General features: G+C 41.3%; 1 protein-coding gene across 1 annotated transcript in view; it reads left to right on the top strand.

Moving 5' to 3' along the window:
- Window positions 1–2422: 2422 nt before the first annotated feature.
- svopa (SV2 related protein a) overlaps window positions 2423–25254 on the top strand; it is an 85956-nt gene continuing 63124 nt past the window's right edge. The window contains exon 1 of the mRNA XM_042101396.1: window positions 2423–2580. Coding sequence (XP_041957330.1) covers window positions 2546–2580 — 35 coding nt within the window. The 5' untranslated portion in view covers window positions 2423–2545. The remainder of the gene's footprint in view (window positions 2581–25254) is intronic.

The raw sequence follows: 25254 nt of genomic DNA, 5'->3' as shown, positions 1-25254 counted from the left end.
AGGGCACAGATCGCCCAGAGGGGAGACATCACAAGCAGTAAGCCAAGTTTCAGTTATGAACAGAAAGTCCAGTTTGCTAGATAAAATAATATCATTAAGAATGTCTTATTTGCCAGTGACCGAGCATTTATGAGAGCAAACCTAACAGGTGAAATCGTCGGTTTCCCCGAGATAGTCCCATTAAAATGTACAGTACCCCACCATGGGAAGGTGTCTTGACAGTGGTGAGATGGGAAGACCATATGCCGGGATGGGGGCCTGTAACACAGGCAGCTCTGGTGGGTCGCACATCGCCGGCTGAAGTTGGTGCGTAATGGTGGCATGCAGCGCCGACGTGAAAGACCGTTGTCCATGGCTCACATCCGAAGAGGGAGAGCCATCCCCTGAGGAGGAGCACCGGTGAGCTGACCCATGCTGGACCCCTATCTCGCTGGGATGTGGTCGCGGAGAGTCAGAATTCCAGCATCACCCTTACGCACATGGGAGAATTCACCCCATTGACATTAGATGATGAAAGAGAACAAAAAAATGCTAATAATAGTTTTGAGAGTTCTCTCTGCAGTCTTCATTATTGAATTACTTGTAATTATTGTGATAAAAGCAGTTATCGTGATACTTTTTCAAATATTATTGTGATCTGTTTTGTGATCTGATCTGTATTGTGAAAAAATCTGTTATCGTAACAACCCCACTTTCTTCTGTCAAAAGGACAAAATAATTTTAAAAGTGATTTTAGAGTTATTAGTGAAAAACCAAAGGACTTAACACTGAACCGTGTGGTGTTGTTTTGGCCTTCCTGTAAAGTTGGTGAAATGTCACTTACGCCCCTCTGGTTCTAAGACCTCAATATGTGAATGTTAATATGAATTGTTAAAGTTTTGTTAACCATATTTAAGTATTTTGTTGAGGATTGTTATACTGTCTTGTCATTCTTGTAGATCTGATAGCTACTGTTTGTTCTCTTTATTCTTGTTTTCATAGTAGAATGAAGCATAGAGAAGCTGTCACCATCAGCTAGTCTGTACTTCAGCTTTTCTCTTTCCTCCCCACATTGATTTTGCCTCTTCAGAGTATAGTAAGACATCCCACATTTAGCTATGCATCATGCTTAGATGGTTAAAACATCTTATTTTTTGTTACATGACCATTAAATCTGTATGATGTCAAATCAGGGAGTGAAAACACTCTACTCTTTAAAGATCCTATGATATGCTGTGAATGTGTAGGTATTAATACATTTATAATAAATTTTGATACTTTTAAGCCATGTGATTTCACATGAAGGGCTATGCCCTGACCCACAGAAGTGGTCTACTTTTGATAGGAAGATGCGGGCCATTGTGTGGGCCGTACATCACTTCAGACATTACCTAGGACTTCAGGCTCTTACTATTGTCATTGACCATAAGCCCCTTCTTGGACACCTCTCCCTGGCTAATGCCCGAATAGGCAGACGCAGCAGGTGGGCCCTGGAGCTTGACCCTTATGACTGGGTGAGTGATAGCTCACAAGGATAGTTTAGGACATGCAAACGTGGACGCTATGTCTCGCCACCCATCTTCAGATGATGACTGTGATATTACCAGTCAGGCCTGACCCATGAACATTCATGCAGCAACACAAACTGATGTGTCTATAGTGGACACCCCTCTTCAGGTTCCTGTCAGTCCACTGGCAGGTGACCACACCAGATCAGCCTATGTCATACTCCATGTCTCAGGATGGTATTTCAACCAAAGACATGCAGAGGAACAATGCTGATATCAGCTTATTGATGTCATGGGTGGAGAGTGGCCAGAGGCCCCTGATGGAAGGTGAATAAGGCCCCTCTGACAGTGAGGCGGCTGAGGAGTGAGTACCCAACCCTTACCTTGGTAGATAGACTGCTATACTGCATGTCGGAGCAACCTGGGATTGTTTATTTGTCCCATAACCACAGTTACACTTTGTAAGGGCAATAATTACAGAACTTACAGAAGTGATGGAGACCTCTGATGCTTAATTCAATATTTTAAGAATTTTTAAACCGATCATAGTTTTGAAGAGGATATTTTTTATATAATGCATGCACACTTCCATATAACTGACCATGGTGTGGTGTAGCGTAACAAGTGGTGTTTGTGACAGAAAGCATAGCCCAGTGATTCCCAACCTGCTCCGCGGACCCCACTAGAGGTTTTAAATTAAAACAATTTTTTGTTCCACATTTAAATTCATGTAGCTATTTATTATTGTAATTAATCACAATAATATTCTTTTTGTGTGTGTATGCGGGTAGGAGTTCGGGTAGGGCTTGTCTTAGACACACGCAAGGGGGCCTTCAAGGAAAAAAGGTTGGGAAACACTGGCATAGCCTATACTTATCTACACCACTACGACATCAAGCTGTGGTCGCACCGCCCCTCCGTAGGCGGTCCTGTTTTGGCGTGTTACCTTTCCGCAAGCTCATGGTGCTGAAATCTCGCTCCCTCGCTCGCACGCACCAAAATGTAGACTAACGTAGTTGAATTTAAAAGAAAGGTTATCTGCTGAAAAAGTCACCATAATGGAGGAAGATTTGTTCCAGTTACGACAGCTTCCGTAAGTGCAAATTACAGCCTATAGACTCATTCACACTTGCATAAATGCGCATTTACGTCGGCGAATGTTATGATTGTTGTCATCTATGATGTAAGGATCATTTCGATACAGATGGGAAAACACGTATAGCCATATTCTATTGTGGGTTATGGCCATGGCTTAGACGTTTTGGGGGTTTATGTAGCTCTGCTAGCCTGTTCTGACGTTCATGATTCAATGTGTACCTACCGTACCCCACTAGCCTACACCTTGACCGTCACCAAACATCACTCCCAGAGTGGGTTTCCTATAGTCTCCAAACTAACATGACAAATAGACGTAGAAGATGACCAGGCGTAGTTGTTTGAAGCTAATGAAAATAGTACCCATGGTATCAAGCAATGGTTTTGCCTATTGCTAGTTTTCATGTCACATAATTGAAACATGAAAAGCCAATGCCTTTAGGCAAGTATGACTGCCATATTGACCCCTAAAATACAAGTAGCCATGCGTTTTAATTTCTCAACTAAGGCCTCAACATTATTATGCCTCATATATATATATATATATTTTTTTTTTTTCTTGAAGAACAAAGTGCAATGAAGGCTCATTTAGGGTTTCATATTAACCTTTCACCCTCCACTGATCCAACATTAGTGTTAGTAACACACTCTAAATCATCTCTTTTGAAGGATATGGCCACACAAAGTGGATGGTACAGGCATAGGAAACAAGTGCATATGGATATGTGGCCTACAAAAAGTTGGGTCTCTGTCTGAAATGTAAATAAAAACACAAAACAAATCATGTAGACTACACCCTGGACGTTGTGGAAGAGAAAATTGTGGGTGGGCATGGAGGGGCGGAGTTCTGGGGAGCGGGGCGGGTGTGTGGGTGTTGTGTGTGTGTGTGTGTGTGGGTCATTGACAAAGTTTTTAAAAAATGTGTTTTCAAAATAATCTTTAAAAATGGGCAGAATGCATTTGTTTGAAGTTGAAAGACTGTGGTTAAACAAGTCTTAGTGGCTGTGTTACATTTGCTGGGGTTTTAATACATTTTTAGACTGTATTTGCAATTTCAACACCCAAAAAATGGTGGCGCAACTAAAAGTTTCTTAACAAAAACCCACACTTGTTTTGTTTTTTTGGTAAGAGTGTCTATAGTGCTCAACACAATATTATTTTGTAGTTGACCTTGGTATTAAAAGTAACTTATGAAAACTTATGAATACTTTATTGTATAGGGTAGGTATTTTGGTTTTCCAACATCCAATTTTACATTTAAAATGTAAATAAATAAATAAATAAATACTTAACAAATTAAAAAATAATTAGGTACAGCACATTTTTCAACACTTTGTTCACTTTGATTTACTATTTCTTGGTTTAAATTAGTATTTAACCTGGTTGCACCACCTAGCAAGTTTATTCAATTCTTCAATACAATAAAGAGTTGTATATTAAATTAACTGTTTCTTAGTTTTACATTGGTTGTACCACCTGATATGTAAACTGTACAAGTTCAACTATGAAGAGAAAGTAGATATTTTTTATCAATATTTGAGAGAGCGATTTACAAACTTTTCACTCATCAGTAAAGGTCACTTGTGGTCCTCTTGATGAGGCAGTATCCTGTTTATTCTTTTCCCTATTCAATTAAAAATAAATGTTTTATGAATGTGTTTGACATGTCAGATTCCAGACAAAAGTTTTTTTTTCAATTTTCCAAACAATTTAAGAGCTATTAAACTAGTAAACTTTGTTTATTTGAAAGGTCTTCAACAACATAATATTAGGGCTGAGTATCGCTCAAAATTTTTCGATAAGGTTCTAATTTCGATACCTTGATTTCGATGTCGGTTCCTAAAAAATACTTTTTCCGATACCATATATTTGTAAATCAATTTCAACAACAAAAATACATTCTCCTTTTGTGGTGAAATTTAACATAAATACAAACTTTTTTGCATATGCACATCTGTAGAAATCATAAAAATAAACAATACTTAAGAGATTATTGCTGTATAGGCCTACTTAACATCTGCAGTATTAAAGTGAAGAAATGTAAATGTAGCCTAACAGATTAGTGCATTTTTTTAAATGTTTTTTTAAGTGGCATTTTGCTGTGTTGGCATCCACCTTAATGAAATGGAGCCACACTTTGATTTATTTGGCATTAATTACATTATATGGAAAAAAACAATACACCTCTCCAGACTACACACCCCTTTGTATACAATGTGTCCATGCTTTTTTCCTATGGCAAAATAACACAGATTTTGGATAATCATGCCTGCCAAACTGTTGATAATGTATCGGTCTAAAATACAGTCAGACGTTTTGCCCTACACACATTTGTCATCTGACATGTAGTGATTTTTGTGCTAAGAGAGATTGCTATGTGAGCTAACCAAAACAAACTCCTCAGCACCATAGACAACTTTAGTATAGCAATGCAGGTGCCACGAAACAGAGCGTGATGTCTGTGGATTAAGCCACACTACACTGTCAACTCTATGTGGAGAAGAGATTTGTTCTAATGCAAGCCAGCATTGTGTATAATGCTTGTCACTTGAGGGAATAGCTAGATTAATTAGCTAATCGGTGGCCAGCTATTGGGAGAGAAAAGGACACCATTTCGCCCAGAAACCATCATGGTGTGGATGATGTTGTAGTTGTCATGATTGGAGGTGAGGAAGAGTTTTCAAAATCAAAAGGGAGAAGTGATGTTCAAAGATCCTTCATTTCAACCCTTCTTCTGTGTGACCTGTGTAATCTGTAATGTACTCTTTTGATCCCGTGAGGGAAATTTGGTCTCTGCATTTATCCCAATCCGTGAATTAGTGAAACACACTCAGCACACAGTGAACACACAGTGAGGTGAAGCACACACTAATCCCAACGCAGTGAGCTGCCTGCTACAGGCAGGCGCTCAGGAAACAGTGAGGGGTTAGGTGCCTTTCTCAAGGGCACTTCAGTCGTTCCTACTGGTCAGGGTTCGAACCGGTTACAAGTCCGAAGCGCTAACCAGTAGGCCACGGCTGCCCCACAAGTGTTTATTAGCTAACAGACGCTAAGATTTATTTCTTTAGGTATCGGAATTTGGCATCAAAATATAATACATTTTTCGATACCCAATAGGATCGGAGCATTTCGGGTTGGTGCCATAAAAGCATCAACTTTCGGTGCCCAGCCCTAACCCTTATACCGGTATTTATTTTTTGTTTCCTTACCTTTTAAATTCTATATTTAATAATTTTCACATTGTTAATTTGCTCGGACAGTTGCACCATCTGACATTTTGAGAGTTTAAGATGATAAAAAATAATATATATATATATATATATATATATATATATATATATATATATATATATTATAATAAACAGAATATATGTTCAAATTATACAGGTTTTATAGAATAAAATGATGCTTGTTATGAATAATTTACAATTATTTTAAACCAAAGTAATGGACTCCGACACAGAAGTCGGCATGTCACGTCATTGATCTGTGTGTGTGTGTCAATCAGTCATAGTGGTCTGCATAATCTTTGCAGCCAACGTTACAGTGGCACTCATTTATGAAATGTGCGTAGGCCTACAACATAAAACAGCCGTAAGAAAGCTGTATGCTCATTTCCGCGCAAAGCATGCCATTTTTCAATTTTAACGTGAGCGGTGGCTACGCTTGAATGGAAAGGATTGGAGGATTGGAAAGTTGAAGAGTTGAATGGAATATCTTGGACCTAAGACTTTTCCTGTGCATTTGTAGCCTACTTGCCATAGCCTGTATGTTGCCGTAGCCTGTATCGTAAACGTACTAATTACCAACCATTTTGTTACAGTTTTTCAGTAGCCATATGTGTGTAGATTTGAACAAAATCTAGTTTGGTTCTTACCAGGGGGATATTCCATCAACCTCGCTAATGAAGGCGGCGCTTAACAGAAATGGCTTGAACTAGCGTAGACGTTCACTTGGGGCTGAAGCCGTTCCATTAACTCAAGTTAGCGGCATCTTGGCCTCGTTTATTCAAGCAAGGTTTAGTTCAGCTTCATCTCTGCTCGTGCACGAGGTAGAAAAGTAGACCAAAACAGTAGATTGATGAAAAGACGATATATGTCGTAAAATTAAGACAATACTAAACGATTTATGTTCGATAGGCAAGCGCCATCTACAGGATTTTCATTGAAAGTCATCAAATTTAACATCGAGAGAAAAAAATAGATTGCCTACAGAAATTGGAGAATAATGAAAGCACACATTTAAAATAACAATGCTAATGGTTTGAAATCAATTGCGAGTTTGATTGGCTTCACTCTTGAACACAGACTATATAGTCTATGCTTGAACAAAACGAGTGAATGAATAAATAGTATAAACTCAAAAACAACTTTGGCATATATTCAAAACTATCTATAGCCTACATTCTTATATTAAAGACTTCACTCCAAATTATTGTCTAGGTGTAGGTGGTCATAAAATAAATTAGTATCAACATAATAGCCTATTGTCTCCCATAAGTCCCAAAGTGTTTGAAATAAAAATTATCTGAAATGCAATGGCTTTCAATTCAATTTATGCCTAGTATTTAATCTGTGTAGCACACAGTTGATTTGACATTCATGAACAATCGTCGACTCATGAAGCAGTTTTAATTAGCTGCCTAGGCTACAGAATAATTATCCTTGGGCTTGCATCAGATATAATATAGCCCACAAAGCTGTCATTGAACAACCAAATGTGCATGACCCTTTATCAGCAGTAGACATATGTCTTTCATCAAAGATTATATCTAAAAATGCCATTATCAAGGTGATAAACAATGTAGCCATAATACTTCGTATGGGAAGCGAACCTGCGAACACGCAAGAAAGTAATTCCTTTCCTATGCCGTCTCGCTGCTCGTTACACCACCACCGAACGTAAGTAACGCAGAGTAGCATGATTCCTAGAACCACACGCATGTGAAGTTAAAACATTTTTAATCGTATAATCTTCATACATTCTTTGGAGCTAGTGAATTGTAAATCCATGCTTGGTGCACTGTCGAAAAAAAACATTTAGGCCTACTTCTATTTTTGAAGTTATAGGCTACAGGTGACGAGAGCACAGGTTGATGGAACCATCTTTTTGGACTCGTTTTTCGACTGATTGTTTTTTTTTTGCAACACAGCTTAATTTAGCTTGAAAGTTAACCTGCTACAGAGCAGGTTAGTTCTGTGGCATAAATTCCCATGGTTACCAAGCTGGGATTAACGTTAACCTCATTAATGGAACGGAATTCTCACTAAAATTAGCGAGACTTATAGAAATAAGCCAGGTTTGGCCTTTAGCGAGGTTGATAGAATACCCCTCAGGCCTTTTACTGCCTGAAATATCCGATTTTGTTTACCACGCTCGGAGTTTAGTGCTGGGCTGGTGGGTGCCTATTCCCAACCTTTCTCACGGCACATCAACGGTTAGCCTGAGAATTCTCGTCTCAATCAAAATTCCACTGGAGCTCCAAGCGGATTTGTACACGCAGCCTTACAAGACTGTTTACAGCTCTTTTAGTCACGGTAAAATGTAATTTTTGGTATAGCTTATTTAGATACATTTATGGTGTGGGTGCTTGCGTTTCTTTAGGAATCCGCCATCTTGGTTTGTATAGAAATGAATAGTAGGCTAAGTGACACATACACGTAAGAGGTTGGATATACGGGACGGTTGGTAATATGTGACGTTCCGATATGTTGACACATTTGATGGCTTAGGATAGCCTTAGGCTGAGAGAATTACTTCAAGAGAATTACTTTTTCGAAAACGCAATAGTCATTAACTATTTTTTATTCTTATTATGTTCAAAAATTAACAAGGTTCAGCTGCTTGCAACATCACTGGTGGCTATCTCGAGTCACAAATGTTCCTCTTTTGGACGTATAATGCACCACCATGTCGTAAATTTTAGGCCTTTAAAACGAGCATATATAGGGGCATTAACATTTGCTGCTATTTTTCTTGAAAATAGCCAAATCTTATTTGCTTCACTCAAGAATAAAACAATATAGCCAAGTAAAGTGTATATAGAGCTGGGGTAAATGAAGTGGTTGTGTTGCTAGGGTGCCTTGAATATTCCTGCTCTTATTACTGTTAATGCTCTTTTTATATGCAAGGACTTTTATTTTGAAACAGCACTAGGTATGCATGCAAGCAGAGGAAGTGTAGAATAGTGTATCAATATTCATATACTCATCCTTATTACAGCTTGTCTAAATTGGTTATTCACATTATAAAAAAAAATAGCCTATAGAAGTTGAACAGTTAAAAGTTTAAGAGCTTTTCTTTTGAAACAGTGCAATTTGTTTACTTTAGGAGAGGAAGTGCAAATTAGTTTATCTATATTTCTAGGTCAATGGTGAGAGACAGAGGGAAAGAGAGCCTTTGAAGTTCAGCAGTTAAAGGTGCAGCCAGCAATTGTACTCTATTTCAAGCCCAAAACATTTTTTCACATTCAGCAATCATCCACTAGCTTCCTATTCCGTGAGTAGACTGTAAAATAATCCAGTCTCTGTAGGGAGCCCAGGCTCTGGGAATTGGGGAATGAGAAAGTGAGAGATCCAGTTGAAGAGAGACAGCTAGAAAAGTTGCTGTACAGTCGGTAAGAGCACAGGTGCTTGATTGCGCTACAGGTGCTTGATTGTCTTATTATGATGTCATAATAACTATGAGAGTGTTTTAGTTTTTAATTAATATCTCAAACGAATAAATAGCACAAAAATGAAAAATACATATCTCAAAATTTGAACCAAGTTTCTATGTTGAGCGGAAATGAAATGCACTTTCAAGGAATTACTAATGCTTACAAAGTGGTTGCTAGGATGTTGCTAGGGTAATCCAAGTGGTTGCTAAGGTGTTGCTAGGGTGCATAGGATCAATATGAGATTTTGTGTTTCCTTCATGACCTTTGAGAACTTGACACCCGTTTCAGAAGAAAGGAACAGCACTATGCATGCACTTGAGCGGGGGAAGTGTAGATTAGGGTATCATTATTCCTAGTTCATTGGAGAGGGGCACATAGCAAGAGAGCCCTTACAAAAATTAAATGTTTGCGACAGATTTGTAGCAAACTTGTGGGTGATTTTTAGGAAACAAATGAGTTCACTAGAAAATATCGCCACTAGAGGCAAACTTCCAGCAAAGTTCTGGCAACAATGAGAAGTTTGCCACTAGTGGCAAATGTGTTCGCCAGTGATTTGCCATCACACTTATCGGAACTCCCTCTATTACCGGCAGTCTTGTATTTCCCCCGTTTTGCGTGTATGTGTCACTTAATATCCATTTCTATACAAACCAAGATGGCGGACTCCTAAAGAAACGCAACCACCCACACCATAGGTGTATCTAAATTAGCTATATGTACCAAAAATGACATTTTGCCTTGTGTCAACAGTGTTGTAAGGCTGCGTGTACACAACCGCTTGGAGCTCCAGTGGACTTTTAATTTCATGACGAGAATTCTCGGTCTAACCGTTCATGTGCCGTTGAAACGGCGTACTGTAAATAGGCGACCCATCAGGCCAGCACTATAACTCCGAGCGTGGTAAACAAAATCGGATATTTCAGGCAGTAAATGCTCCCGTTAAGAACCAAACCAGATTTTGTTCAAATCTACACACCTATGGCTACTGAAAAATGTAAGGTTCATTTAGCAAATGTTATTTTGGAGTGTTAAAAAACATCGTTGTTTTAGAGTTTCTGAACAAAAGTGGTGATAATTGGGGGTGTTATGATAGCCAATAATGGCAAACTTCTAGTGAACTCCTGGTGACAAACCTAATTTGCATAATGACATTGCTGAAAATTTGCTGCAACCAGGGTCGGACTGGGAACAAAATTCGGCCCTGGCAATTTTCTCCTGGACCGGCCCACTACTGGACCGACGACCCCCCCCCCCCCCCCCAAAAAAAATACCCCCCCCCATTCCCCCCATAAATAACAAACACCCCGTATTATGCTGTAGCAACACTTTATAAACTGAACCCAAACATTAAACATTTAGATTTGAGATCTAATAACAATAACACGGGGGTCCGGGGGTGTCTCTCCGGGATTTTTTTTTAAAATTCTGGTTGCTAATCACACCATTTTAAAGTAATTTGAGAGGGACAGGATTCAGGGATAGGCAAGACAGATTCTGTCTGTCTCACGTCATGTTACCCCATGCATTAAACCACATGTCACTGCTTGACTAAATGAAAAATATAGGCTACTGAAGATGGACATTGTCATAGTTGACAGAAATTACGTTTTGTGCCAACATGTTGTAGAAACACAACCACAGCCTTAATTTGGTGCAAATCTCCTTTACTTTGGTTATAGTCCGCGATTCACATTAACTGTAGGCTATCACCACAAGTGTATAGCCTACTAAACGTTTTTGCCCAAGTTTGTGTGTACCTTCGTTACTAACCTACCAGTTGATGGCCTACTTTTTACCTGCATCGACTCGCGAATCGCGATTGATTGTGCATTTAATGTAAGACTCGGTGGAGAGACTTCCACTTTCCAAGTTTCACTTTCACTGTTGTTGTGAGCTAAAAGGCTAGGCCTACTACAGTATGGGAAATACTTTGACTTTAACCTGTGCTATACTTTTCCACCAAGTTGTGCGGAAATTGTAGACTACCCGTAGTTTTTTTTTATGTTGACAGAACCGCACTACAGTAGCCTACATGGTGCAGTAAATGGAAGCTCTTGGTAGCGCGTGCAACTAACGTCTATAAAAACAATATATTTATGGAATAAAACTAGACCTCTGGTTGCTGTTTACGGTTAAACTGTGATGATGTGAACACCAGCCAGCGGAGGGCACCTACTAGGCTACCATGCACTCGTAGGCTATTCCCCACAAACCTAGCGGCTGCTTGGACAAATCCACTTGAGGGGTGGGGCAGGGGGGCCGATCGTAACACACACTGAACCTGTCATGAAGAGGCCAAAATGATTGACCTGTCACCCCCCGAGCCAAATGGATGCAACTGCATTTATAGGCTAAATAACTTAAATAAAAAAAAATCCCGGAGGTCACCGGCCCACATGTGGACCGGCCCACTGGGCATTTGCCCGGTTGTACAGATTACCAGTCCGAGCCTGGCTGCAACGTTACAAAAAGTTAACCGCAACTTAGAAGTTGAGCAGTTAAATACGCAAGGAATGGTTTGAAGTAGGTGGATGGGGAGAGAAAGTTGGATGGAAGGTGCCTTGTGTCAATATTCCTAGTTGAATGGAGAGAAACACAGAGTGAAAGAGGACCTAGAAGTTGAGTAGTTGGCATTGGAAACAATCATGTTGGTTGCCATGGCAGTTGCTAGCTTGACATGGTAGTGGTAGTGGTTGCAAGGGTAAATGAGATTGTTGTTATATGCTGTTTCTAGGTTAGACATGGTGGCTGCTATGCTAAACAAAGTGGTTGATATGTTGGTTGCTAAGGTAATCATGCAGGTAGCTATGTCGGTTGCTAGGTAGTAACTGAATTGGACATGGATGTTGATAGATAGTTTATTGGAAGTTGAAAGACAGATAGTTTAATGGATGGATGAATGGTTTGAAGTAGATGGATGGAGAGAAAGTTGGATGGAAGATGCCTTGTATCAGTATTAGTAGGGTAATTGAAGTGGTTGCTATACTGGTTGCTAGGGTAATCATTTTTGTTGCTATGGCGGTTGATAGGTTGACATAATGGTAGTGGTTGCTAGGTTGTTGCCAGGATAATTGAGATTGTTGTCATTCTTGCTAGAGTAATCATAAAGGTTGCTATGTTATTTAAAGTGGTTGTTATGCTAGTTGCTAGGGTAATCATGTTGATTGCTACAGAGGTTGTTTAGTAGTAGCCTAGGGGAGAACTGGTATAATTGTAATCGGTGCATTTGTAACATTGTTTTATTATCAAGATACGCTATGGAAACATACATATCATACAACTACAATCTGCAGCCATCCAAAAATGAATTGTGTCCAATAAACACTGCCAGAGATATTAAGGAAACAATAAGGAAATTCAAGCATAGCTTGAAAATAGGCAACTTGTTTACCGGAATGGTTTGTTTTAAAGCAGCGCTAAAGATTTGCTCTCGGGATCCCCCTACAGTTGATAAGCGCAATAATAAACAAGCTAAATTCTCACACAAACATACGAGTATTTGTGGGCGTTTTTGCGAGGTAACCAGGTACGCCATGTATTTGGAGGTGCAAACAAACGCTGCATTGCCATTGAGATCACATAGTAAGGAGCTGGCTCAAGGGTTATAAATGTATTTTGTCGTGTTTAGTTGTATAATGAAAGCACAGCTTTTATAGCCATCCATGCGTCTTTCCTTCTGGCTCTTTGGCTATGAATTTGGTAACTATAGTGGACTATTTGACGTCTTTAGAACACTAAACAGGTGGAGGTGTCAAATGTTGAGTTTCTCCAGTCTAGATTTTTTGACGTTAATCACTCCTATGATGTATTGCTATTGTCTATCCAAAGTAAAATACCTGTTTCGAAGTTAACTGATGGTCAAATCAACCAAAACTCCGATTGTTTGCACCTCCAAGTGGTGTGTGACGTAGGTCTGTGACGCGAGTTTGTGTAAAAGAAGATGTGTCTTTTGCTACAAAAAGTATAAACACAACTTCAAGACAATATAGAGCGAATACACCGACAGTAATCTGTAGTTTTCCTACCCGAACAGCAACTTCCTATGGCTGTTTTACAAGCGAATAGACCTGCTCAGATTGTGGCAGAAGTGCCATTCAACCTATTATGAGTTTTGTGCCATCAAAATGACTTTATAAACATTATTTTAAGGTAAAAGAAAACTGTTTAGGGGGCTTTTAATTTGCTTCTTAGAATTCTTGCTTGTGGAGATATGTTAGGCTATGTTTAACATTCGATGTAGTAAGAATATAGTAGTTGGCTAATGAGCATTTTCTTCTTGGGATTTAACAGGGAACCTGGTTACTGTGCATTCGTTGTTGGCTTAGTAGCCTACATTACGTCGAGCTGTTGCAAACGCGAGAGACGTCCTGTAGGCTACTGTTGATAATATATACCCCCATTTCTAGCCTCTCGGGGTACTGGCTATCGGTATTACACGTCCCCCATTCACATAGTTTGACCGTGGTTATCCATCAGGGTTTTTTGAGGAAATAAACTCCAAGGAGAAAGGTGGCCAGGCTAGTATATAGCACCATGTAAATCCTGTAGTCTCTGTAGCCTAGTAGCCTGCATTATGTCGAGCTGTTGTAAGCGTGAGAGACGTCCTGTAGGCTACTGTTGATGAAATATTCCCCTATTTTCTAACCTCTCAGGGTACCCCCCTATCGGTTTTACACGTCTCCCATGCACATAGTTTGACCGTGGTTATCTGTCAGGGTATTTTGAGGAAATATATATTTTGACTCCATAAATCCACCATTAATTTGTCATTTTATGCCTCCTCCGTGTTGTTTCCTATGGAGTTGTTCGAGCTGATGTCTGAGTCAGTTGAGGCTGGACTGTAATTGGCTCATCTGCGTTCTAAGGGCGGCGCTTAGTGACAAGTCAATTGTAATTTCAATCAACTGTGCTTCACCCTCTGGGGTAAGAAGGTGATTATTAGAAGTAAATGGATTCCAGTTTTTTTTAAGTGAGCCATTTACATTGACTAAAAACCTGTGGATTCCATGATAAAACCTCAGACATAAAATGGTCAAAGCAGACGGGCAATGTATGTGCGGAATCTAAAGAAGAGAAATCCTTTCAAATATGAACAAATAACATATGAATATCAAAGGGACAGATAAGGTGGCACCAACGTAAGCGTCTTATAATATGAAAACATGACTGTTTATTTTATTTTTGAGGGGTATAAAGCTTGCCTGGTAAGCCAAACTCATTCACGAGTGAATAGTCTGGTCACTCACGATTGGGAATCCTTTACAACGCTAACATGGTGACGGGCGTAGACATAGCATTAACTTTGGTTAGGGTGGTCCAATGATTTCAATCACATCGATCAGAGATCCACCTAAACTTTACAAACTATAAACAGAATCGGCAGTCAGGAAACAATGTATATGAGCCATGTATATGAAATACATTTCTGCATTTTTCCAACTACAATATTTGATGTTTGCAGCCTTGCACGCATTGCTTCTACTGTTTACCACAGTCAGTTTTGATTTCGTCATCCCCTCTTGTCGCTGATTGGCCTGTCTGAGGGCAACTGAATTATAGTATCTCCCTGAAAGGAGAAAGGTGGGCGTGGCCAGGCTAGTATACAGTGTTTAAAAGAACGGCGTTAGGTAACGACGTTATTTTTTCAGTAACGGGGTAATCTAATTAATTACTTTTCCCATCGTTACAACGCCGTTAACATTACTGGACGTTAAATGCGGTGCGTTACTATGCATTGATTGAATAAACAGTGTAATCCGAACGCACCCCTGGCTCAGAGCTAGTGAGGAGGTGGGTTAATAACGACGTAAGCGATTATGATTGGCTAAGGCAGAGTCATGTTTCATGATGGCCAAATCAGAGCCAGTATTTTTACACACTTGCCAGCACACGCGCCACACACACACGCAACAGCTAAAATAGAGATTCGACGAAACAGCAGAGGTCAGGAGCAATCCGATGAAAAGTTGGCATTTTCAAGGTGGAGATATAAGCACTACTTCAAATTCATTGTGGTCAAAGGCAAGAACGTGCATGTAATGTGTACATTATGTCCAGAAGCGAAGACTTTGTCGACATCCGTTGTAAGCAACTCGAATTTAATGAAGCATCTCAAACACTCATCTAAAGCTAGTGACCAAAAACACTGATATCTCCACCACAGATGATAGCTCGCCATCCACAAGCACAGAAGGTCTCGGAGCAAAGTCCTCCAAGCAGCAAAAGCTAGATCTTTCTGCCTCACAACAAAAACCTATGACACAGGCTGAAGTCAACCGTAGGTCTGTCGATGTGCAATATCTTGAATTTCCCCTTGGGGATCAATAAAGTATCTATCTATCTATCTATCTATCTATCTATCTATCTATCTATCTAATAAATATATAAAGTTATGTAGCCTGTCTGTTCTACTCATTTCAACTGGCTGCTCAAAACTGCTAAAAAAATCCAAATTCTTTGACATATAGTAACGCAAATAGTTACTTTCCCTGGTAACGAGTTACTATTATCATAGAGTAATTCAGTTACTAACTCAGTTACTTTTTGGTAGTGAGTAACTATAACTAATTACTTTATTAAAGTAACGTTCCCAACACTGCTAGTATATAGCACCATGTAGCCTGTAGCCTCTGTTCACTCAGTGACTGATTATGGGGGTTTACACAAAGCAGTATGGCCTTGCAGAGGAGCTGAGGAATATGAGAGTCGAGATGAAAATGATGGCTGAGGAAAGTCAATCATGTTATTGCACCTGTGGAGATTCTGGATGGCAGTCACAGACGTCCCGTGAGCTACAGCAAGGCCGTTCACCGGTTAGGAGATTCCTGTCACCTGGAGGTGACCAGAGGCCGTTCATGGCGTCCCGCAGCCACGGGAGTCCTTGTCCTGCCTGCTCACCAGGGAGGCACAGCCCCAGCCCATGCCATCACACCCACTATGAGGAGGAGACACCCAGGAGACCTAGAGTGCACTTTATCTCACCACACAACGAACTGCCGACAGCTCAGCCGACAGGGAAATGGGATGTAGCTGATGTTGCAGGCTAAAAGTTAGTTGCGCTCTCTTTTGGCCCACAGACTGACACGGGCGACAATGACTCTGTTATGAATGTCTCTCTGAACAACACTGAATGCGAGATGCCTGTATCTTGTCAAAGGTGTGATTGAGGTGATTTCTGTGCTACTGGATTCAGGATCAAACGTATCTCTTATTAGTGCTGAGTTCCGCATGTCTGTCCCGGCACTCCGTAACCGCTTCGTAACTATGTAACTTCTCGTGCAGTGGACAAATGTTAGACACATTTTCTGTTGTTTTGTGCAAACAGAAAGGCACAGACTCATAGCTGCACATGTTCCATGTATTGAGGGAAACTACACAAGCAGTGTTGAAAAAACATGCCTTTTGGAAATTGCCAATGGTAGATTACAACTATGGAGCACCGCCATCCCTCTGCTCAAGGGCGAGACCTAACCCCTGTGTGCTGTAACATGTCCATTGCCAACACCATGGCTTTCCCCAAACCCACTGAGATTATTGTACCTAGGTTAGGGCCCTATCTTAACGATCTGAAACGCAAGTATCAAACGCAAAACGCAAGTAGATGAATCTCGGGCGCTGTTGTTATTATACCGGCGGGATAAATGACTCTTGTGCCCGACGCAAATCTAAAATTGGGTTGGTCTGAAGTAGCTACATTACTCATAGGTGTGGTTTTGGCGTAATGTGCAATACATCAATCAGAGCGTCATCTCGTATTCCCTTTAAAATTATAATGGCTGATTTGCCAGGTGCACGCCACGAGTGGTTCACAGCCGAGGAGACCCTCGTTCTCGTCAGGGCAATAAAAGACAGAGAAGACAAACCCAGACAAACCCACCCAAATTAGCTTCGGTTAAACAGAAATTGCCACAATTGTTTCCATGGCTGACATTTTTGTTTTTGACTAAATTTATATAAAGAAATGTCACAAAGACATACTTTCTGATGTTTTGTGCTCACTCTCACGGAATGAGGTGAATGATGAATGATGAATGCATGGTGATATTTTTGCAATGTAGTCTAACATTAGACTGAGATTACTTTGCTTCACTATACCTCAATACCAGTATTTCTCGGTCTACCTAGCTAAAAAATAGAGTAGACCTACTTCAACAGCAGACCTGCCAACCTATACGCATTTTGCCTAGCAACCACACATTTTCACATCAAAGTACACGGGTACGATTTCTTACTTAAAACTATGCAAAAACGAGCAGACATCCAAATTCTCCGGGAAGCTCACTGGAGCATGTTACTTACTGTAGAATCTCCCACAAATCTATTTCATGTGAGAGAAAGTGACAAGTGAGAATGACAAGCAAAGCATAATGGCCTCTCGTTATGCTATATTTTCTTCAGCCAACGGTGGGTTACACAAAAGACTTGATGAGGTGAGCTTAACCAGTGTTCACTCGTAAATTTGCGTTCCCCCAGATGTCGTTTTGCGAAAAATCTCAACTGAGTGCGATTGTGAATTCACCTAGGCCTAGTTTGATGTTGTCTTGGAAAGTTATTAGGCCTACTTGTTTATCAGTTGTTTCAGTTAGGGACCGTTCGTTATTTAAAAAACGGGGTCACCGGAGGGATTTTGAGTGCTTCAATCAAAAGTTGCATGACCCTCTCCTGCCTGCAAGAAAATTTTCAACGACCCTCCAGCAGTCTTTTCAAAAAAGACATGACCCTCCCCGGCCAATAATCAATACCTTCCGCCCACGCTATAGAGCGCTATGAAAACACATCGACTTAAACAATCGTTCTTAACTCACCCTCTGCTTTCTGATCTTACACATCACACTTCACCAAGATGGTGGCCATTTCAGTAGATTTACTCACTAACATTGTTGTGGAAACACAATAAGCATGGAAACTAAATGCACACTTCCTGCAACTGCATTAGCCTACTTGAAATAATTTACTCCTCTAGTAAGTATGCACATGAAATAAAACAATAAAACATTGAGACCATTCAACAAAGCACACTGGGTAATAACAAATTCAACACATGAACTTGTTGCTATGGACTCGTCTCTAGGCTTCCTTCCTCTAGGCTTTGGCTTCCCAAAGCTGAACATTATCCAAAACTCAATTTCTCAGACGAGCGTCAATTTGGGAGCTTGCTACACTCCTTCCTTCTCAAATGACTTGAAAAGACCGTTTGCACAATTTCACAAATAATCACAGGGACCGAAAAATACCTAACATGCCAACTTTTTCCGGGTTTAGGCCTATCATTTTAACTTTTCCCCGCTGTCTTGCCGTTTTAATATTTTCCCGTAGAATATCCCATATTACTGTAATACTCTCATAACATTAGTCCTGCATTCTGGCCTGTCTCTGTGTTGTCCTGTTGTTACCCCTTGCCCTTCCAGAGAAACAAATGTATTCAAATCATCGTTTTGCTTGCTTGAATGCGAACTTAGAGTGATGTTAACCTACAGTAGGCCTATTTAAGTTAACAACTTGGTTGTTGTGAGAGCACGATTCATTGGCGCTTGCAGTGTTCGGCCGTAGGCTATGTCTACGTGCGCACCTGCCAGGCTAAGAGCCAAAGAAATCCCCCTGTATATTCACTCCAAGTTGGCCTACCATAACTTACCAACTCTAGCCTACACTGTAGACCATAAACTGGCTATTTATATGACCAATGTATTTGTATTCTGTATTCTGCTTTATGAAGCAGAATTACGCACTGCTACTTGGAACATAACACATTTTTGTTGGCAGGAGAGAGAATGACAGCGATTAACAAATTGCACTTGTTGCTGGTTACCAATAAATAGGGCCTACTATATATTTTTTTGCAAACAACAAAAACAGAAAGGATGGAGACAGCAAAGCTAGAGATGGGCAGGAACAAGGTCAATTGGTAGAAATGCTTGTCAAAACGTTAGGAGCTGGATGTGTGGATGAATGAAGCACAAGTATGCTTTATAAGCATGCACATTGTTTAAAGTTAGGCTAGGCTACACCGTAAACTACAAGTAAACCAAAGAAATCAACAATCAAACAAGCCACTTTGATTTTTTGCTGTTTTCATTAATACAAAAGATGGGTGACCCCCCCCCCCCCCCTCCTAGACAAAAAAAAAAATTAGGTGACCCTCCCCTCAACAAAGAATAAAAAGACATGACCCTCCCCTATTTTCCTCCGGTGACCCCGTTTATAAATAACGAACGGTCCCTTAGCATTATATTTTCCATGTGTCGCTGATGGTTAACGTTTTCATAACTAAAAAGCACTCAGGGAGCACAAACCTTTCCAAGGCCAAATGCAGCCATTAACAACAAATCTAAAAAAGAACTAAGCAAGTTTCCACATGAGTTCAAAAGGGCAAGAGCAATCCTTTTATATAAAAAGGGAAGCAAAGTAGAACATGGCAACCAGGCTCGGACTGGTAATCTGTACAACCGGGCAAATGCCCAGTGGGCCGGTCCACATGTGGGCCGGTGACCTACGGGATTTAAAAAAAAAAAAAAAGTTATTTAGCCTATTTGCGGCCCGTCATGTAGGCCTAGGGCTAGCCTATAAATGCAGTTGCATCCATTTGTCTTGGGGGGTGACAGGTCAATCATTTTGGCCTCTTCATGACAGGTTCAGTGTGTATTACGATCGCGCCCCCCTGCCCCACCCCTCAAGTGGATTTGTCCAAGCAGCTGCTAGGTTTGTGGGGAAATATCTTTATTTTACTGTCTATGGGAAATAGCCTATAGCCTACGAGTCCATGCATGGTAGCCTAGGCTATATACCGGTAAGTGTCCTCCGCTGGCTGGTGTTCACATCATCGCAGTTTAACCGTAAACAGCAATCAGAGGTGTCTAGTTTTATTCCATAAATATATTGTTTTTATGGACGTTAGTTGCATGCGCTACCAAGAGCTTCCATGTACTGCACCATGGCTAAAAAAACGGGTAGCCTACAATTTTCGCACAACTTGGTGGAAAAGTGTAGCACAGGTTAAAGAAAACCCATTCTTTTTTTGGACTCAAAAGGAACTTCAAAGTATTTCCCATATAGTAGCCTTTTAGCTCACAACGACAGTGAAAGTGAAACTTGGAAAGTGGAAGTCTCTCCACCGAGTGTTACATTAGATGCACAATCAATCGCGAGTCGATCAACTGGTAACGAAGGTAGCCTAATTTTGCAAAATGTGATGACGGCACACAAACTGCAAAAACGTTTAGTAGCCTATACACTTGGTGATAGCCTACAGTTGTGAATCACGGACTATAACCAAAGAAAAGAAGAAGATTTGCACCAAATAAAGGCTGTGGTTGTGTTTCTACAACATGTTGGCACAAAACGTAATTTATGTCAACTATGACGATGTCCATGTTCAGTGGCCTATATTTTTCATTTAGTCAAGCAGTGGTATGTGGTTTAATGCATGGGGGTAACATGACGTGAGACAGACAGAAGATGAGTCTGTCTTTAGTAGCCTATCCCTGAATCCTGTCCCTCTCAAATCACTTTAAAATGGTGTGATTAGCAACCAGAATTTTAAAAAAAAATCCTGGGGGGGGCGTCGGTCCAGTGGTGGGCCGGTCCAGGAGAAAATTGCCAGGGCCGAATTTTGTTCCCAGTCCGACCCTGATGGCAACTATCGTCCCGTATCCATTTTATGTTGTCTGTCCAAAGTCATAGAAAGGGTTGTTCATGAGCAAATACTACTTATCATCACAAAACCTTCTGTATGAATTCCAGTTTAGAAAATCTCATTCTACAGACACTTGCTTACTTTATTTAACAGATTACATTAAGAAACAAGTGGATGAAGGGAAATACTGTGGCATGGTTCTCTTTCGGTCGATTCGCTCGACATCTTACTATGGGACACGCCTCTTGAGTGATAATTTGCTGAAGCCCAACTCAATCACGCCTTTAGGCCTAATTGGTCAGTGCAGCCGAGAGCCCCACCTCTCCTGTTAAATACGCCTGCACAGACCCAATTCCTCATTCTTCACCTCTTAACTCGCGGTGTTCTTTTCTGAGCCCTTTGTGAATTTAGCGTCTCTAGGTCTGCATAGCGTCGACTTAACAGTCTACAGAGCGAGCTATCACTCGTTCGCCGGGCGTCAACCGGTGTTTGACCTACAGCATTTATTGCGTTTTCCTACGCTTTCTTTTTTACGCTTACCAGCGCTTGAGCTATACAGTGGGCATCGCTTTCAAATGGCCACTTCAGTTGCGCATTACGAGGCGTGAAGCTGCGTGAAGCTTTAGTACCACTTTCAGCCACTGTACATCGCTCTGTCAGTAGCCTGACTGCCGCCCCTTCTGAAAAAGCAGGAGGCTAGGCTACCTTTAAACGTAATTGTTACCGAGAGGAATCCCAGCCTATGAATTCAATAACAAAATAAATCATAATTAAACATTACCTCGATTAGGGCTACTTGGGTATGGCTTAAGGCTTGACTACACGGTGGTAGCGAAAATCGAAATCTGCTTTTGATAGCCTACCGGTGCCGCTCCACAAAACGAAAAAATATCTTAATTTGCTGTCTATGTTATTGTCAGTGTTGGGGGTAACGCAACTACGCAAATCAAAACAGTGTCTTAATTGGCCCTACTTCTTGACTGCAATGTAGTCAATTGACTGCTTGACATGTCATTTTTATTTTTCTGTACAATAAACAAATACATCTGCTTTATGCCGCAGAATTACATTCATATTTGGCTGACTGCAGACGCGCCACTTCCCTCCCCATATTCCAAGATTAAGATAGTAGCCTATACAAAAAGCACTTCATACTATCATAAAAAAAATCGTTAAAACTAATAGCTATTTGCAATTTGACAAAACACTGGTCCTCATTTTGCGAATGCGAGGACGATATGAGCCTGTTGCATTTAGTTAGATGTCCGAGTCATGCATAATGTTTGAAAACCACTGGCTCGTAATCACAATAATTTAACACACGACAGTTGGATAGCCTACTTCATCATGTCCCCATGCCTACATTTTTGTGAGTAGCATAGAGATCGTTAAAAACAATAAAGTATGGCTCTCCATTTGGGACATCGAAAACTTATATTTTTAATAGACTACCGTCGAAGATGCTGACTTGCAAAAGCCTCAGGATAACACGTTATCTCCACTATCATCAGTCATGCCCCTTGATCAAAGTGGGGAATGAAATAAAAGTTTGAGAACCACTGGCTTAACAAGTTACCTGCAGTCCAGAACACAGAATCTGTTGCAATATTCTGATGATCGGCGATGATATCGGCAAATGTTTGTTTTCCAAAGTAAGAATATGTTAGCATGTTAGGTCGACAGAGGCATTATAAAAAGATTAAGGGCCCAGCGCGCTCTTGTCCCAGCGTATGCAGGTTGAATATCGCGGCTAGGGATACACACCCATTGTGTCCTGTATGCCTTGGCTATCCTCATGCTAAGGAGGCACTTACCTCACCAGGTTCGTGTGAGCATTGCCGGAAGCTTTCCTCAGGCTGTCTCCGGCGACAAGCGACCTTCTTGGATCAATGCCTTGGCAAAGACCCGATGTTGCAGCCTCTTTCTGACCAGGAAGAGGACGACGAGCTACATAGCAAGGATTGGGCTAACTCCTTCGTCTGAGCTTGTCACTGACATCGGTGGTTGTTCTCTTCAGGCTGAGGAGCCGCTGCCTGCTCAGGAAGAGGATTCTGTGTCACTCGCAGCTTCGGGAGGTATCTCTGATGACGCCGAAGACGACGAGGGGCTTCCCGTTCCCGCGGCCCAGGTTCAATCCGAACTAGCCAGCGAGGGAAACGTGTCTTCAGCAGTGTCTAGCACTAGCCTTCACGAAGCGTGTAAGCTCGCTGCTGACAGGCTTGGTGTAGCTTGGCCAGCGGTTCCCCCCGCAGCTAAGCGTTCCAGACTGGACGGAAAGTTTTTGCCTCCGACTACACAGTCAATCCGGCAGACTTTACCGGCGTTCCCCGATTGCATGGAGGATCTGACCAAGTTCTGGGATAAGCTGTATTCAGCACGCGCCCCGGTTTACGGCTTTACTTCGGTATCTCCGCTACCGCTCTGAAGCTCCCACACAAGGCTGACCGCTTTACTGCGTCGATCTTTGAGAAGATTTACAAATCTTCTGCGCAAACAGGGCGCGCAACGAACGCCTCGACTATTCTTCTCGCTTATCTGGAGAGGTTTGAGGCTAAGAAAAAAGAGCAGGAGGCTTTCAAGTCTTTTCTCCCGAGGAGGGCTTCGTCGGTCCCAGCACAACAGCAGCAGCAGCAAGGTAAACCTGCCTTCACACAGTCTGCTATGGCTAGGCCTAGAGGGCCGATGTGGTCGACTCCCGCTGCCAGAGGCCCCTAACCAGAGGCCTGTGAATCCAGAGGGCTAGAAAGCAGTTCAACCCCGGTCCTGCGCCAGCTACCACCGCTCCCACGGCTACAGCCACGCAGGGCAGGAGGAAGAAGAGACTAGCCTAGCGCCGAGGGCGGTGCATCTGGAGGGTTATCGGCACCTTGGGCTCCCCGTTTATCCACTCCAGTCACACCAAAGCACGTTACACCTGCCTCTGCAACTCCCCCGGAGAGCACGGTTAAGATGCACACTGATAAACAAAATAAAATGTTTTCCCACACACATTACCCCTGTGTCAAACGAAATAAAGTGTTTGCTCACACACATGTCCCCAGTGTCAAACAAAATAAAGTTCAATGGAGTGCACACACACACACTTCCTGTGGCCTCCGCCCCCAGTCATGCTTCTCCTGGGCTCTTAATACAACAACCCCTATTAGAACCCCAGTCCATAAGCATGCTCTCTCATCCCTCCTATCTCTGTCCTTGGGTATGCCACACCTGGTATTGCAGTCCCCTCCAGGGGGCGCTATAGCACCCCTGGGTACACTGGCAGATCATTTTGTTCAGTGGCAGGCATGCACAACATCTCAGTGGGTCCTGAGAACTGTCAGAGAGGGTTATCGGCTGCAGTTTGCTCGCAGGCCACCACGGTTTGCAGGCATTCTACAGTCAGCGGCCCAGGGGGACCGAGCCTGTGTTCTGAGGGACGAGATAGCATCCTTAACTCATTGAATGCCAAGTTGTTTTCGGAAGCTTTTTCCTGGGGGATATTCCATCAACCTCGCTAATGAAGGCGGCGCTTAACAGAAATAACCTGGCTTGAACTAGCGTAGACTTTCACTTGGGGCTGAAGCCGTTCCATTAACTCAAGTTAGAGGCATCTTGGCCTCGTTTATTCAAGCTAGGTTTAGTTTAGCTTCATCTCTGCTCATGCACGAGGTAGAAAAGTAGACCAAAACAGTAGATTGACGAAAAGACAATATATGTCGTAAAATTAAGACAATACTAGACGATTTCTGTTCGATAGGCAAGCGTTTTCATCGAAAGTCATCAAATTTAACATCGACCGAAAAAATAGATTGTCTACAGAAATTGGAGAATAATGAAAGCATACATTTAAAATAACAATGCTAATGGTTTAAAATCAATTGCGAGTTTGATTGGCTTCACTCTTGAACACATAGACTATACAGTCTATGCTTGAACAAAACGAGTGAATGAATAAATAGTATAAACTCAAAAACAACTTTGGCATATATTCAAAACTATCTATAGCCTACGTTCTTATATTAAAAGAGTTCACTCCAAATTATTGTCTAGGTGTAGGTGGTCATAAAATAAATTAGTATCAACATAATAGCCTATTGTCTCAAATAAGTCCATAAGTCCCAAGACCATAAGTCCCAAAGTGTTTGAAATAAAATTATCTGAAATGCAATGGCTTTCCATTCAATTTATGCCTAGTATTTAATCTGTGTAGCACACAGTTGATTTGACATTCATGAACAATCGTCGACTCATGAAGCAGTTTTAATTATTAGCAGAGGTGGAAAGTAATGAAATACATTTACTCACGTTACTGTATTGAGTAGTTTTTCTGTGTATGCTGTGTAAGTAGTTTATACAATCGGTATTTTAAATTTTACTTGATTACATTTTGAGTTAAGTATTGT

Source organism: Alosa sapidissima, chromosome 8, assembly GCF_018492685.1.
Source record: "Alosa sapidissima isolate fAloSap1 chromosome 8, fAloSap1.pri, whole genome shotgun sequence".
Taxonomy (NCBI): Eukaryota; Metazoa; Chordata; class Actinopteri; order Clupeiformes; family Clupeidae; genus Alosa; species Alosa sapidissima.
The sequence above is the reverse complement of the archived record's forward strand: the minus strand, read 5'-3'. Positions and strand labels throughout refer to the sequence as shown.